Source organism: Coregonus clupeaformis, unplaced genomic scaffold (genome assembly GCF_020615455.1).
Source record: "Coregonus clupeaformis isolate EN_2021a unplaced genomic scaffold, ASM2061545v1 scaf0005, whole genome shotgun sequence".
In the NCBI taxonomy this organism is placed as follows: Eukaryota; Metazoa; Chordata; class Actinopteri; order Salmoniformes; family Salmonidae; genus Coregonus; species Coregonus clupeaformis.
Window position 1 is genome coordinate 1,222,797 of NW_025533460.1, and position 14,875 is coordinate 1,237,671.

At 40.8% G+C, this 14,875-nt stretch overlaps 1 protein-coding gene and 1 pseudogene across 3 annotated transcripts in view; one reads left to right on the forward strand and one right to left on the reverse strand.

Moving 5' to 3' along the window:
- The window catches only part of LOC121577845 (arf-GAP with GTPase, ANK repeat and PH domain-containing protein 1), a 37,558-nt gene extending 33,048 nt beyond the window's left edge, over positions 1-4,510 (forward strand). For all 3 annotated transcript variants that reach the window (XM_041891780.2, XM_041891778.2, XM_041891777.2), the window contains 2 exons: positions 185-530; positions 793-4,510. In XM_041891780.2, the coding sequence (XP_041747714.2) occupies positions 185-530; positions 793-1,050 (604 nt within the window). In that variant the 3' untranslated portion in view covers positions 1,051-4,510. The remainder of the gene's footprint in view (positions 1-184; positions 531-792) is intronic.
- Positions 4,511-5,693: 1,183 nt separating this feature from the next.
- On the reverse strand, positions 5,694-14,875 carry LOC121578804 (annotated as a pseudogene).

Here is a 14,875-nt window from a genome sequence, read left to right on the forward strand (position 1 = left end):
GTAGTTGTTGTTGTTGAAGAGGAGGCAGTTGCATTGACAGAAGTGTTAGAGCTAGTAGTAGAAATAGGAAATGTGAAGATGTCTGACTACATACACATGCTTGTATTCACACTCTCTGTTCCCTTGGTAACCGTGTCTCTGTAACTGTGTCTGTGTGTCTGTAACCATGTGTGTCTGGTCCCAGAGAGGAGCGGGAGTCATGGATCCGGGCCAAGTACGAGCAGAGGTTGTTTGTGGCTCTGCTGGCCCTGCCCTCCCTCTCCCCCAGCCAGGGGTTAGAGGTCAACACACTCTCAGCCAGTCTTCTGGCGGCCGTGATGGAGAGGGACCTCCCCCGCCTGCTCCTCCTCCTGGCCCACAGCAACAAGGATGACATCAATGCCCCCCTTCCCCCAGGGGGTCACCTCTCTCCACACCCCCCTGCTGCCTCCCCCAGCTCTCCCCTGGGGGGCTCCCCCCTGCTGCCTTGCTCCGCGCTGCACGCCGCCTGCCAGCTCGGCGACGTGGTCATGACCCAGCTGCTGGTCTGGGTGAGAGAACGTCCCTCCTCATCTCTTCATCCTGCTTTTACATTTTTTTGTCTTCCATTCTGGGTTTGAGGCATCATGACGTCATGCCACTACAGTCAAAGAATGGCAGAAATAACTTACATACTGTAGTAGTGGGGTGGGAATCACACAGAAGTGACACTTGACCAAAAACAGCTATACATGTGTTTTTTTTATCCACTACGAATTTCAACTGAATCTTATTGCCCTCTCTCATTCTCCCCCTCTCTCTCCCTGGTCGCAGTATGGCAGTGATGTGAGGTGTCGGGACGCCCAGGGGCAGACAGCCCTCACGTTCGCACGTTATGCTGGCAGTCAGGAGTGTGCCGACATCCTCCTGCAGTACGGCTGCCCCAACGAGCCCGCCCCCTCGGTTGCCACGACACCAAGCCTCTCTGTTGCCACGACACCAAGCCTCTCGGTTGCCACAACACCCAGCCTTTCCCGCAAGAGCAGCGCCGGCAGCCTCAGTCGCAGCAGCTCCAGAAGAGCAGTGTCTTAATGGGACAGGGGTTAGAGAACACTGTGTGTGTCTCTGTGTGTGTGTGTGTGCGTGTAAGAGAGAGAGGTGGGTATGTGTTGTTTGGGTGGATGTGTGTGTCAGTGTGTGTTAGAATATTGGTGTGTGTGAGGTTGTGTGGGTGGTGCATGTGTGTTTGTAAGCATATGTATGCCAGGGTGGCACTAGTTGAAGGGGGAGGCTGTGTGCTCACAGTGTCCTCTAAAAAGGAACTCATAAAGTCACACCAGGATGTAGTCACAGACCAAAAGGACTGAATGGACAAGCAGCCAATACTGTCACCACCGAGAAGGCAGAGTTCACTCTTACCTGGCTCTGTGTGTGTGTGTGTGTGTGCGAGTGAGAGAATCTACTCAGTGGCTACCTTGTCCCCACTATGAAGCTGATGATCGACTCTTCCAGGTGGGAACTTTGACCTGCCAAAAGCTGTGCTACTGCTACACCACCCCCCCCGTGCACGGCACCTTAGTAACACACAGACAGAAAGACAAAGGGATAATGTAATGACAAGCGCTGGGGCCAAAATGGTGGCCCGTGCTGTATGCTGACTTGGGTTCATGCCCAATCACATCTCTCAAACCACAGGGCTGGGAGAGGAAAATGAACCAGAGGTACAGAACTGCAATAATTGAATTACCAGTGTGAGACAATGGATTTGTCGCTCTTTCTCACACTACTGTACCTCTAGGTGCTTGGAATCCCATGATAACAGACTACAAAATGAAAACGGGAAGATGGTTTCCGTTCTCGATGGCAGAGAATGTCAGTTTAAAATTCAATATAAACATTTCGATGGTTAGGTTGACGTGAAGTGGAACAGGTTAACTCAAAATGCAGCTAAATCTATGAAGATGCTACATTATGATAAAAGGAGTATGAGGGGGCTCATTGAATCCTCTGAATGGCATTGTACTTACTCAAACAGAAACTAAACAGTGGAGCCAAGACCAACACCAATTGCTAGTTACTGAACATTGCTCAGCTGAGGTCAAATTCAAAATAAATACTGTCCGACAGATATAGGATTTGTATTTTAAGAATTTAGATCAAAATAATAATTGTATAGAAAGACATATATTAAATTGATATTATTACTTTACTTGTCATAGTCATCAATATTGAGAAGTACTTCATGTTCAAGAATGTTATTGTATGTTCTGAAGTTTGTATGGTAGGTTCTTGTTTGTAATACACAGGGGTTACTCTTAGCTGTTGAGAGATTCAAAACTGTGACAGATTTTGTGATTTATTTTATTTGGCAGTCATGTGAAAAAGTAAGTACACCCCCTTGGACACATGGATATTTGAGCTAAATTCCAACCACATTAATTCATAAAGGTAATCCAATTGAACAAATCACACACAAAAAAAATGTTACTTTGAAAATGTTATGCAATTAAAATAAACAAAAATGCAATTTCCTTATGCGGAAAATATTAGTACACCGCTACCTTTACCATCACATAAAATTGCAAAAATTTGAATCAGGTGCACCAAAACAGGTGAAAATCATTAGAGAGTAACTTGGGAGGGTCCAGCCTTCCATAAAGATTAGAAACTTGGTCTGGTTTGGTCTTAACAATATGGGTGTGTGGTAACACAGCATGCCAAGATCAAAAGACCTATCCGAGGCCCTCAGAAGAAAGATTATTGATGCCTATGAGTCTGGGAGGGGTTACAAATCCATTTCCAAGCAATTCGAAATACATAATTCTACTGTCCGACAGATCATCTACAAATGGAGAAAATTCAAGACCAATGGCAATCTACGTAGGCCAGGTCGTCCAACCAAATTCAGCCCAAGAGCTGGGCGAAAGATGCTCATAGAAGTCTCTAAGAAGCCCAGAGTAACATCAAGGGATCTACAGGCCTCTCTTGCCACAATCAATGTTGAAGTGCATGAGTCAACTGTCAGAAAGAGACTGCATAAACTTGGCCTACATGGGAGGTCAGGAAGGAAGAAGCCTCTGCTCTCAAAAAAGAATATGACACGACTGACGTTTGCCAGACAACACCTGGGTAAAGACCAAAACTACTGGAACAATGTGCTCTGGACAGATGAGTCAAAGGTGTAGTTGTTTGGCCCCAATGCCAGACGCCATGTTTGGTGAAAACGAAACACTGCCTTTGAACAGAAAAACCTCATACCAACCGTAAAGCATGGAGGCGGTGGCATTATGGTTTGGGGCTGCTTTGCTGCCTCAGGACCAACTTGCCATCATTGAGTCAACCATGAATTCCATATTGTACCAGATAATTCTTGAGGAGAATGTGAGGCCATATGTCAAAAAGCTGAAGCTGAACCGAACATGGATCTTGCAACAGGACAATGATCCAAAACACACAAGCAACGCTACAACAGAATGGCTCAAAAATAAGAAATGGAGGGTTATGGAATGGCCGAGTCAAAGCCCAGATCTCAATCCTGTCGAAATGCTGTGGGGGGACTTGAAGCGGGCCGTGCATGCAAGAAAGCCCTCGAACATGACAGTTGAAGTAGTACTGTAAAGAAGAGTGGGCAAATTGCAGAATTGCATTTCTGTTGTTTTTTTATTAATAAATGATTGCAAAGTATAATCTTTCAGTGTAATTTGTTAAATTAGGTTACCTTTATCTGTCAAAAGTGTTGAAGTGAAGATTACATATCCATCTGTCCAAATATGTACAAAAAAAGACAACTTTCCAGGGAGTGTACTTACTTTTTCACATGACTGTATCTCCATGACATCACTTTGAGATCCAAGATGTAGACTTGTAATGTGTGTGCATAATGTGTGTTTCAGAAATGAGAAAAATTGATATACTGTGTAGTCGTATGAAAGAATAGAGAGAGAGAGAGAGACACCCACTAGTGCAGTTGCTCTATGTCCTATTTTAGCTGAACAGATGAAATGCCTTCAGTTTGATTGAATGTATTGCAAATATTGGGAATGTTTTGGTGAACTGCCACCTCCAAAAGAAAAAGGGGTTCAAAACCAAAAGTCACAGACGTCATTCGATTATCATTCCAACTGTACAAAAGGATAATTAGTAAGATAAATCATTGGCCTTGTGCTGAAAATGAAAAGTTAGCTAGTGGCCACATTAGAGACTATCATAACACCACAAGGAACATGTTGCTTGAATATTGGGACTTACAAATCTACTGTAGTATGATCATACCGCTAGTCTTTTTTTAAAAATGAAAATGAAAATCTCCAATGACTTTGTGTCTGTAAATTGTGTAAGCTTCTCTTTTTTTTTGCAGTGTTTTTCTACTCATGTACATGATTCATGGCTCATTCAAGTTAGCTGTCAATACAATTACTGTCCAACCTGTGGTGTTTTATTTATAGATTTGGGGGTATTTCATATTAATGTGAAACTTTTATCTGCTTAAAAAAAAGAAGGAAATAGAAAACAACACCATACAACAAAGCAACAGAATAAAAAGTTCATAATATGTTTCTGGGTATTTTGTCATTTGAATGAATTGACATGAAGGGTTAAAGAAAGCTCAGGCATGGATCTGTCTCTGTACATGTATAGTGTTTTGCTATGCAAGGTTGTGTGTGTGTGTGTGTGTGTGTGTGGTAAATGAACAAGTGAACCTGAAACACTCATTTCCAGTGTCAGCCATGGGGAGGCAGCATGAGAAGGCAGAATATAATCATTCAAGAATTCTGTAGTTTCAGCTCAGGCCAAGCAACAGAAACCTGCTAATGAATCCTGGTTTCGTCCCAAATAGCACCCTATTCCCAATGTAGTGCACTACTTTTGGGCAATAGGGTGCCACTTGGGATGCGACCCGATTCCTCAGAGCAGAAAGATGTCAGCATAGCCAGGTAGTGACAACCTGATCTGTACCAAAACTATTGACAGTTAAGAGTTGTCATCTTTTTTTTATTGTGGTTGTGACAAAAATATACGGGCAGCATGACATTCATTTTGAGGTTAATAACTTGTTTGTTCATATATGAAGAAGACACGAAGGTTGTGACCCATAACCAACCAAACATTTCAGAGTAAAGAGGACAGTAATTGGATATTTGATATATCCATATCCTGAAGCTGGTTTATCGCTCATGTTCAGTAGCTTGTTCATATACATTTTAGTCATTTAGCAGACACTCTTATCCAGAGCAACTTACAGTTAGTGAGTGCATACGTTATTTATTTTTTCATACTAGCACCCCGTGCGAATCGAACCCACAACCCTGGCATTGCAAGCGCCATTTTACCAACTGAGCTAGACGGGGCCATAGTGTTATTGAAGAGATTATAGTAGTAGGTTTTACGATTTTACAACAAAACAACGTAAGAAAAAACAATCTGAATAAAAGACTAATAAGGTAATAATAATATTAATTTACAGGTAATTTTGACAATAATCAAATCAAACTTTACAAAATGTAGAATTAGTCACCACTCTCTTGATCTGTGCTTAAGCCTGTCTCTGCATTCCTCGACATCAGTGTTTATGGACACAGGACATGGACGATATTCCGTTCCTGGAAATGTCATGCCACTGGGCATGAAATGAAAAGACATCAAGAATGGCAAAGGGACATTACACCACATTAGTTTTTGTTACTGCTCAACAATGGGTTAAGACTCCACATCCGATTGGCTGGTGCAGGCGTCACTCAACTCCTTTGCCTTCTCATTGGCCGCTGCCCTCCCTTTACGTTGACGTGATTCTCGTCCCTTCCCCTGGCGACAGCCTCGCTGGGCAGGTGGCGAGCCAAGTCGGCGATGAGGTTGCCACAGAAACTCCTACTGAGGAAGTTGTAGAGGATGGGGTTGGCCAGGCAGTGGAACAGTGACAGGGCCTGGACCACCGTTTGGCAGCTCAGCACCTTCGGGTTCAGCTAGTCCACCAGCAGCAGCGGCAAGACAATGTGGAAGGGCAGCCAGCACAGCACAAACAATAGGGAGAACCAGCCACAGCTCCCCCCACTCCTTTCCCTGCACCGGCCCCTCAGGGCTGGCCCACACCGCCCGCAGGTTCAGCATGTTAAAGGTCATGATGATGGCCGCCGGGCCCAGGAACTAGAAGATCAGGTAGAGGAAGGTGTGGGAAGCATACCAGTCCACGAAATTGTGCTGCGGATAGATGTAGCAGCCCAGCTCGTCCCACTCCAGCAGCGTCACATGGGCGTTATCCAGCAGGTAATGACATCATAATGTATTTGTTTTGTGTGTCTATATACAGTATCTTTATTAGATTTTCATGTTACCACCACAGCTCTCTCTGCTGGGATCTCTTGATTGGGCCAATACTGACTGTGAATTTATAATTATGCCCACCTCTGTGGTATTGTTCAGTTGGCATTGATTGCCATTGCCTTGCACGCTGAAGAAGGGCTCATACCCGAAACGTTTGTGCGGCAATAAAAGCATGTCAAGCAGTGCTGTCCTATTTATGTTCTTTGCATTATCCAGCAGTCCTAAAACCACAGACAGGACCCAGAGGAATGTAGTGTATTAGGATTATGTCTTTGTTAATGGTTTTTAAGTGGAACTGAAAGAATGTTGATTTTAGTATCAAGAGGGAATGTTTTAGTGTAACGCCACATACAACAGACAGGAAGTGTGTTGTAGACAGGGGATTGGACAGTAGAGGGAGCCACCCACATCTTGGGGAGATTATATATACTGGGGGAAAAACGAAGGAGAGGGCAGAGCGGCCATTGCAATCTGAGGCGTCGCTCTCCGGGTGGGCATGTCACCTGTAACTCATGCTGAAAGCTTGTGATATGAATAAACGTATGATCAAGGTTCAGTATGAGCGGACTCCTTTGTTTATCAGCAATAATTGCCAGCATTCACCCGATACGACAAATGGCGCCCAATGTGGGGCTGGTCTGCAAATCTTCTTTGTTGCATTCGTTGCCGCCAAGCTAACTCGTTCTGAAGTCATGGCCAGACAAGGGTGAGTTTTCCTCACAGCTTTGGAAGTTGTTAGTTTGGATGCTATGTGATTGTACACTGGAGGGATGTACCATTAGGACCGAAATGTGCCTCGTGTGGCGTTATTGCTGAGAACGGGGGGTCTGGCTAATCATTATGAAATTTTTTAAAACAGCGCAAAACGGGAGAGAGCCTATACATTTGCTATAGAGATGTGTTGCTTGAATAGTAAGTCAAGAACAATCGGGGCCAGGATATGTATACAAGTTAGGACATTGTAGGATTTGATAAGCCCTCGGAACAAACGAGGCGACCATAGGGTGGGCCATGAAATCCTGGTAACGCGTTAGGGGTTTCAGGTGTGTTCTGGGGACACGAGTTTTGGAATATAAATTCTATTGATGTTACATCTCAGCTGGTGGTTGACGAAGCATTTGTCTGGAGTAGCCTCTCATAAAATATCCATACTCACGGCAGCCTAAAGTTATAAGGAAAAAGGAAAAAGTAATTAAAGACGCAATGTCGGGTACATTGTTTTTTATGCTACATGGTGCATACAGGCTAAGGCTAAATGCTAATATGCTGCATGATAACATGTGACCGTAGAGGTCCACTGCGATGGGATAAAGCCTCTTAAATTATGTTTGTGTGTGTGTGTAATTCAGGTTCTATGTTTTGTGAGCGCTGTTAAATGTTGTTGACTATGAGGGGAAAACGGAGGTACAGCAGGACTGTTAAACTCCCTTCCACGGTGAAAAAGTATTTTTGAATGTATCGCGCATGCGTGGGATTTTACTAAACTACAACACATCTGTTACACTGCAGGGGGAGACAGAGACACAGAAGAGGGAACAAAGAGGAGAGATTTTAACACGCATCTTCTAGGTTTAAAGCGGCTGTTGTTTGAAAATGAAACTATTTGTTGGGATGTAGTGAATTTATAAATTAGATATATGTTGACGGATTATAATGAATTAAATTAAATGACGGATTAAAATAAAATAAAAATGTTTTTGAGCGATCTATTTAGTCCTGAGTTAGAGCGAATGTGAGTGGGGGAATATTGAATATGGTTGAAGTAACTCAGTATTGCATTAACTACTAAAATATTTTCCTGTGTCTCTGTTCTTTTGTCATATGAGAGGAGCAATAGGACGATACGACAGGAGAGAGAGAGAGAAAGAGAGGGGGTGCTGACGTACACGTCACGTGACGCGACAGAGGATCAAGTCAAAAAGGTTTTGGTACTGGTCTGGTTACAAAATCTTCCCCTACAGGATATTTGATGTTATGACAATTTCACATAGGCTTGGCAAATACTGATTCATTAAAAATTGCATTTTAGAGTCTCTGGCATCACTTGGGTTTGATTGGAATTGTGTTGGGAATCAAGGACTGACATTATTCTGTAAAATTAAGATAATTAGGTGCTTATAGAGCAAGGGGGTTTATGGGAATTGTAGTGATGGTAAGGTTAGAGGCTTTGTTTTTAGGATTGTAGTCTGAAGTTGACTACTTGCATTTTCTTTCCTGATGGGTTGTGGTAAGATAGCCACCACTAATTGATAAATTGGTAAGATAGGATATAGAAATAAAAATTGGTTTTAATTATTCATAATTTTTAATTGATTTTTTAATTGATTTTTTATTTTAATTAGAAATGGTTTTTGAATAAAACATTTAATTAAATTTTTTCATATTCATATTTTGGTTGATTGATTTTTTGTTGTTGTTGTTGTTGTTGTTTAGGTTTATATTAATAATTAAAAGGGGGGAAGCCATAGGCTATATAGTCTAAAATAAAATAATTCACAATAAAGGAATATAAAAGAGTAGTTACAATGGGGAGAAAGGACAGCAAGGCTATGAAAGTCATTACACCGGTTGATATAGTACAAAATAGTAATCCTTTAACTAAAGTATTGCTAGGTTATCCGGCAAATGAAACAAAAGTTGCCCTTCATTCTCAAACAAAAACTGATAAAAGATTCCAGCGATAAGATAAACAAAGGTATAGAGAAGGTGACAGAAAAACTAATGGCAGAAGTTAGTACACCTTTCTCACATACGGATTCAGCAAAAAGACACCCACCTTACGAGAAGGAAGTAGAGCTTAGGGATGTTTATCCTCAGCTTCCAGTGATCCTCCAGCAGGGGGATTATTGCATCAGAGATGAAGATGAACGAATAATAGATAGAGGACAAGCAGAAACGACAATGAAGATGAATCCAAAACTCCAGAAGGAAGAAAATGAGATGTCTGGAAGAGAAGAGTGAGGTTAAGGAAGATGGAACTTGAAGAAGATGATGAAGATGAAGATCAGAGTGATTGAGAAGAGATCATGGGTGGATATGACTCTGTGATCAGAAGGAAGTTGGCAAGAGAGGAAAGAAGGATACAAGAGATTCGAGTTCAGATGAAGACAGCGATAAAGAGGAGACTAAAGGTGCTGTGTATTCAAAAGGAGTTTGTCCTACAAGGACTGGCACAGAAGAAATAGAAGAAGATATAGACCGATGCTTATCATGCCTGGATAAAGCGACTAGTTTAGAAGAAGTAACACAACTGGATGAACAACTCAAGAAGAGAAGATACAGAAGGAGAAAACCTGCTGAGAAAATAATCCCAAGAATTGGAGGAGAAGAATAATACATTGAGGTCAAGGAAAGGCCAATAGTAAGAAGATGATGGAAGATGATATTTCGAGGACAGAACTTAGAATATAAGCTTTTGAAGAATCCTGATATGTCAACAGCAAGAAAGAACAGGATCAAGAAACTCTCAGAAAACTCAATCATACAACTGGTGGAGAAGAGAAGCTTTGGTTTTGAAGAATCAGAGTGAACCAAATCAACAATCACTGCTACAGCTTCAACTGAACAATATCAAATGCAATTGTACCAGCCACCAAGGCGGGACCAGTTATCCATATCCACAGCCAGTTTCTGGACAGACACAGAATTGGAGAGGAAGAGGACGAGAAGGCTTAGAAGGAGGAGGAAGATTTCAGCTACACTTCCAGCAACTTTCAGAAGAGTGTTATAATTATGGACAGGTTGGTTACTTTACCTGTGACTGCAATGCGCCAGGAGGAAACAACAGAGAACATTTCTAAGGAAGATAAAGGAGCAAGTGAAGATCACCTGTTCTCCAGGTGAACCCTAAGGATTCTAGAGTGCCTAGAAGATACGAAGGGGGGTGTCAGCTGATAGCACCGATTAGAGAAGAAGAGAAAATATCTAACAATTGAAGTGAAAACAAAGGACTATGAGAAGTGATAGTGAATAGTGGAAAAGCTTTTATCTGTGTTCAGCCTAAAGAGGTTAAACATCTCACTATGTAAAATTAACTAATTAGGATAGGGATTTGAGGTAGTAAAACAGCTAATTACTCTTAAGGAACCAATTGAGCTCTGCTATAAAAATCAAAGAGAAATTAAAATAGACATACTAATATTAGAACATATACCTATTGCATTGTTGGGAAGAGATGCATTGTGTAAATTGAACTGTACAATAAGATGTACACTAGACGGCTGTCTGGTCGAAGATTTTAAAAAGTAGGGTTTTTGGGAATCATATTGGCTTAAAAAGATAATATCATAGGAAGGATGATAATCTATTAGACTGCCTATTAGACAATCTGTCTGGAAAATAAAGTTAAAAGGGGTGACTGTTATTCTGGGTTACATTCTTACACCAAGAGATTTCAGGCTAGGCTAAAAGGTGTTTAGTCGTTTGCCAAGTCTGTGTGTGAAGAAGTCAGAAGCAGGTGGGGACTTCCCAATCACATATTCTAAAAATTGGTGATAAAGGGATTTTGTGAATAAATCAGTGGAAAAAGGTTTTTAAAGGTTAGGAGAAAAGATTAGATTAAAAAAGTTAGGAGAACTAGGGTTGAAGGAACTCTAAGACAGTAAGCTAAGTTTCAATGTTAGTTAGTAGTAAGAGAGAGAGAACAATGGTGAAGGACATTTTTAGAGTTTAATGGGAAGATAAATATGGTAGGAGTTTAGATCTGTTAGGAGCAGATGCGTTGCTGAATGATAAGAGAAGATTGAGGGTGATTGAGTATCTACATTTACAATTCCCAGCAGGAAGATCAAGGTCATTGTGGGTTTATTTTTTATAATCAAAAGTTTGAAAGTCAGGGATAAGAGGTAGGACTGAGAGTTGAAAAAGTGACACTAGTGGTGATAGATGGAAGTACAAGCAAAGAGTTCAAATCTTTGGGGAAAATGGATGAAGTAACAACAATGACATCAACACTTCAGTCTATTATAACAACAGTGAGAAGCAATTTAACTCTTTCAACATTGATAGTTATTAAAGCCATAAATATATCGCATTTGATTATAAGGGAACCAATAGCTCCAGCACCAATTTTAGGGGAAAAAATACTTATTAGGGTTAGGATGGGGACGTTCCTCCCACATGGAGAGATAATTATGGAGAAGAAGTATTGTTATCAGGACCAGGAGTAGAAGCTGTTGCACCTAGTCAAAGGAGGTATAGTTTGTACAACAATATGAAGTGGAAGAGGGTTATGAGTGACTGTTCACTTATTTTGCGTAATGTTACAGAGAAAGATCAGGGAGAATATATGTGTACTTATCTAGTGCAAGCATTAAAATTTGTTCCGGTTAAGAATTATTGGTTAAAAGGCTATGTAATTCGTAAAGTGACGCTTATAATGGAAAATGTGAAATCTGTTGAAGCTTCCACAGTCACCGGAGGAGTTCAGGAGGAGTAGATTACAGTAGTCACTCCAACAGTAGATAATACACAGAGGATATCGGTAACTTTCCCACTAGAAGTAGTTAAGAGTGTTAATACATCAACTAAATCAACTACTTTAATGGTAACTTTGGAAGGGATTAATGATACGATGGCAATAGCAAATGTAGGAAGTATGACACCGACAACAACTTTTCTGAAATTAAAGGGGGTAGCAAGAAGGACTCAGGGGTTTATGTTACGGATGGAGAGTGCTGTCAATGATAGTACGAATAGGGTTAAAATAGGAGAGCAGATAGTAGTAGAGAACAATATAGATTCATCTGAAATAGTGAAGGATACTATCATGGAGGTACAGGATGAGGTCTTTGATTTTAATGACAGACAAGGAGAGGTATCTGATCAGTACCGCTCGTTAGGGAAGAGAGAAACTAAATGGATGGGTTTGATTCTTCTGTTGTGAAAATTAAAAATGGATGGGCAGGTAGGAATCTTTGGTTCCAGCAGTTAACTCATTCTGTAAGATCAGTGAGGAATCTTGAGGGTCCATGTCTGTTGAGAATTCCAGCACCAGAGACGTGGGGTTCCATTTTAGAGACGGTCGCTCAACCTCTATCGAGTGCGTGTCAATCTTATGCTTTGTCATGGCTGTTGTATCAGCAACGAGCATTGACAGATAAAGTAATGTCGTTGTCAAACCATTTGTTTAAGCCTAGGTTTAGGTGTTCTTGGTTAAATGAATTACCCTATGTGAATTTATTAGACGGTAAGGAAAATCAGGTAACAGCGAACCCTGAAGCATTGGAGGTGAAAGCAGTGAGGGCTAAAAGTTGTTTTTGTTCTAATAAAACATATGATGTAAAGGGTATGTTCATGGGAATATCAGATTGTGATGATTATATGATGACTTTGGATAAGCATGAACATAAGATTAGAGATGACAAATATAATGTAACTTTTTATGTTCCAGGTAGTAAGAAGAGCAGGACTTTGATGGTGAAAGATTAACTTTTGCCTGACAATGTGACTATTGGGAATTTTAGAGATATTTGGAGGGTTTGTGGTGATAAAGCGTATATATTCTTACCCTATGGATGGACAGGATGTTGTTACATGTCAACGTTGAAGCTTCCATATGAGGTTTCTACCATTAAAAGAGGGGTAGCACCAGACACAGATAAATCTGAATCTAGGTTTGGAAATAGGGTGAAAAGAGACATGGCGACATGTCATAGTCTTCAAACCTATCATTGAAGGATAAATCTAAGGGAGAAGGGGGGACTTTTTCCATGGTATGGTGTAACATTTGGGAAGATCATATTGATAATATTAGTTATACTTTGAGTCCAGATAGTTCAGATATTATCACTAGGGTTATATATGCATTGAAGAATATAAGGGATGCATTTGGTAGATCTGAAGGAGCTGGATGGTCAGCGAAGACTTGGTTGCAAGATCAGTTAGGCCAGTAGGAGCAGTGATGGATTACATTTTAATAGCAGGTTTGATAGCACTGTGTGTGATGTTTGTAATTTGTTACTGACCTTTGAGAAAGTTATGATATTGAGATAGGTTGGAGTAGTGATGCCTGGAGACAACACTCAGATGCCGTTGTTGACTGTTCCTGATCTGGATAAAGATGGACAAGTGGAACTGAATGGATAAATATCCTTTTTGATGTTTTCATCATTTTTTCAAATTTTTTTCAATATTGTTGTGATTTTAGTATGATGTTATGAATCAAAGGGGGGAAGTGTATGAATGAATCGTATTATCCTAGTTCATTATTCTATCATTTATAGTGATTCATACATCATTTATATATAATTTTTATATTCTTAGTTGATATTGATGTTTAATTTGAAAGTGTTGTTTTGCAAAAGATACTGTTTGGTCTTTTCTTTTCTTCCAGAAGCATTTGGGGGAATATGTGGAGATTGAAATACTCAAACAAGGACAATATGAAGGGACAATATGAAAGGACAATGACTGGAGGAGATGGAACAAGGAGGGTGTGGAAAGATTCCGATTCCATCATCAACAATACATTGGAAGTCGAGACTACGGAGGAGATGAAGTGTAGTGGACTACATTCCAGTGTCTGCAATGAAATATAGACATATTTGCATGTGTAATACATAATTTGTGTCATATTCTTAGGTATTAATTTTTGTAGAATGATATTTGATGTTATTGAATACATGTGGGGAACTTAGATGTTTTTGTTTATTTCGTGAATGCTTAGGGACAGGGAGTCTAGGCAGGGAGAGGTCCACTATAGGGTCCGATGGGTTGACCAGCCTTGGTGTGGACATTTTTTGGATAGTATTTTGTTTGCTGGGGCTTTCATGTGTATTTAATTGCATCATAGTTTCAAATGCATTTATAAAGAGTAATGAATTCATTGGGAGTACCTAGGTGGTTGCCTGGGGCAGAGGGACCGTGAGAGAATTTTACTGTCTTGATTGATGGATGGATTTGGAACGAAGGTTGCCGGACAGTTTTTCGCTCTCACACTCCATAAAGATTTGTTCATATTTCATAGTAATGTATTCACACTTCATAAACATTTATTCATATTTCATAGAAAGGTATTTACACTCTAGAGGAGAATGTTTTTGGTTTAATGTTAAAGATACTCAATAAGATAAATTGTTACTGGTCATAATCCTATTCTGTTTGTTTTCGAGACTTTTAGTTAGTCTCGAAGGGGGGAAATGTAGTGTATTAGGATTATGTCTTTGTTAATGGTTTTTAAGTGGAACTGAAAGAATGTTGATTTTAGTATCAAGAGGGAATGTTTTAGTGTAACGCCACATACAACAGACAGGAAGTGTGTTGTAGACAGGGGATTGGACAGTAGAGGGAGCCACCCACATCTTGGGGAGATTATATATACTGGGGGAAAAACGAAGGAGAGGGCAGAGCGGCCATTGCAATCTGAGGCGTCGCTCTCCGGGTGGGCATGTCACCTGTAACTCATGCTGAAAGCTTGTGATATGAATAAACGTATGATCAAGGTTCAGTATGAGCGGACTCCTTTGTTTATCAGCAATAATTGCCAGCATTCACCCGATACGACAGGAACCCACAGAGAAGGCCTCTGAGCCTGGCCTGCTTGGGGCCCCAGGGTCGTGGGGCCGGTGCGCACCACGACCAGGTAGCGCTCCACTGTCAT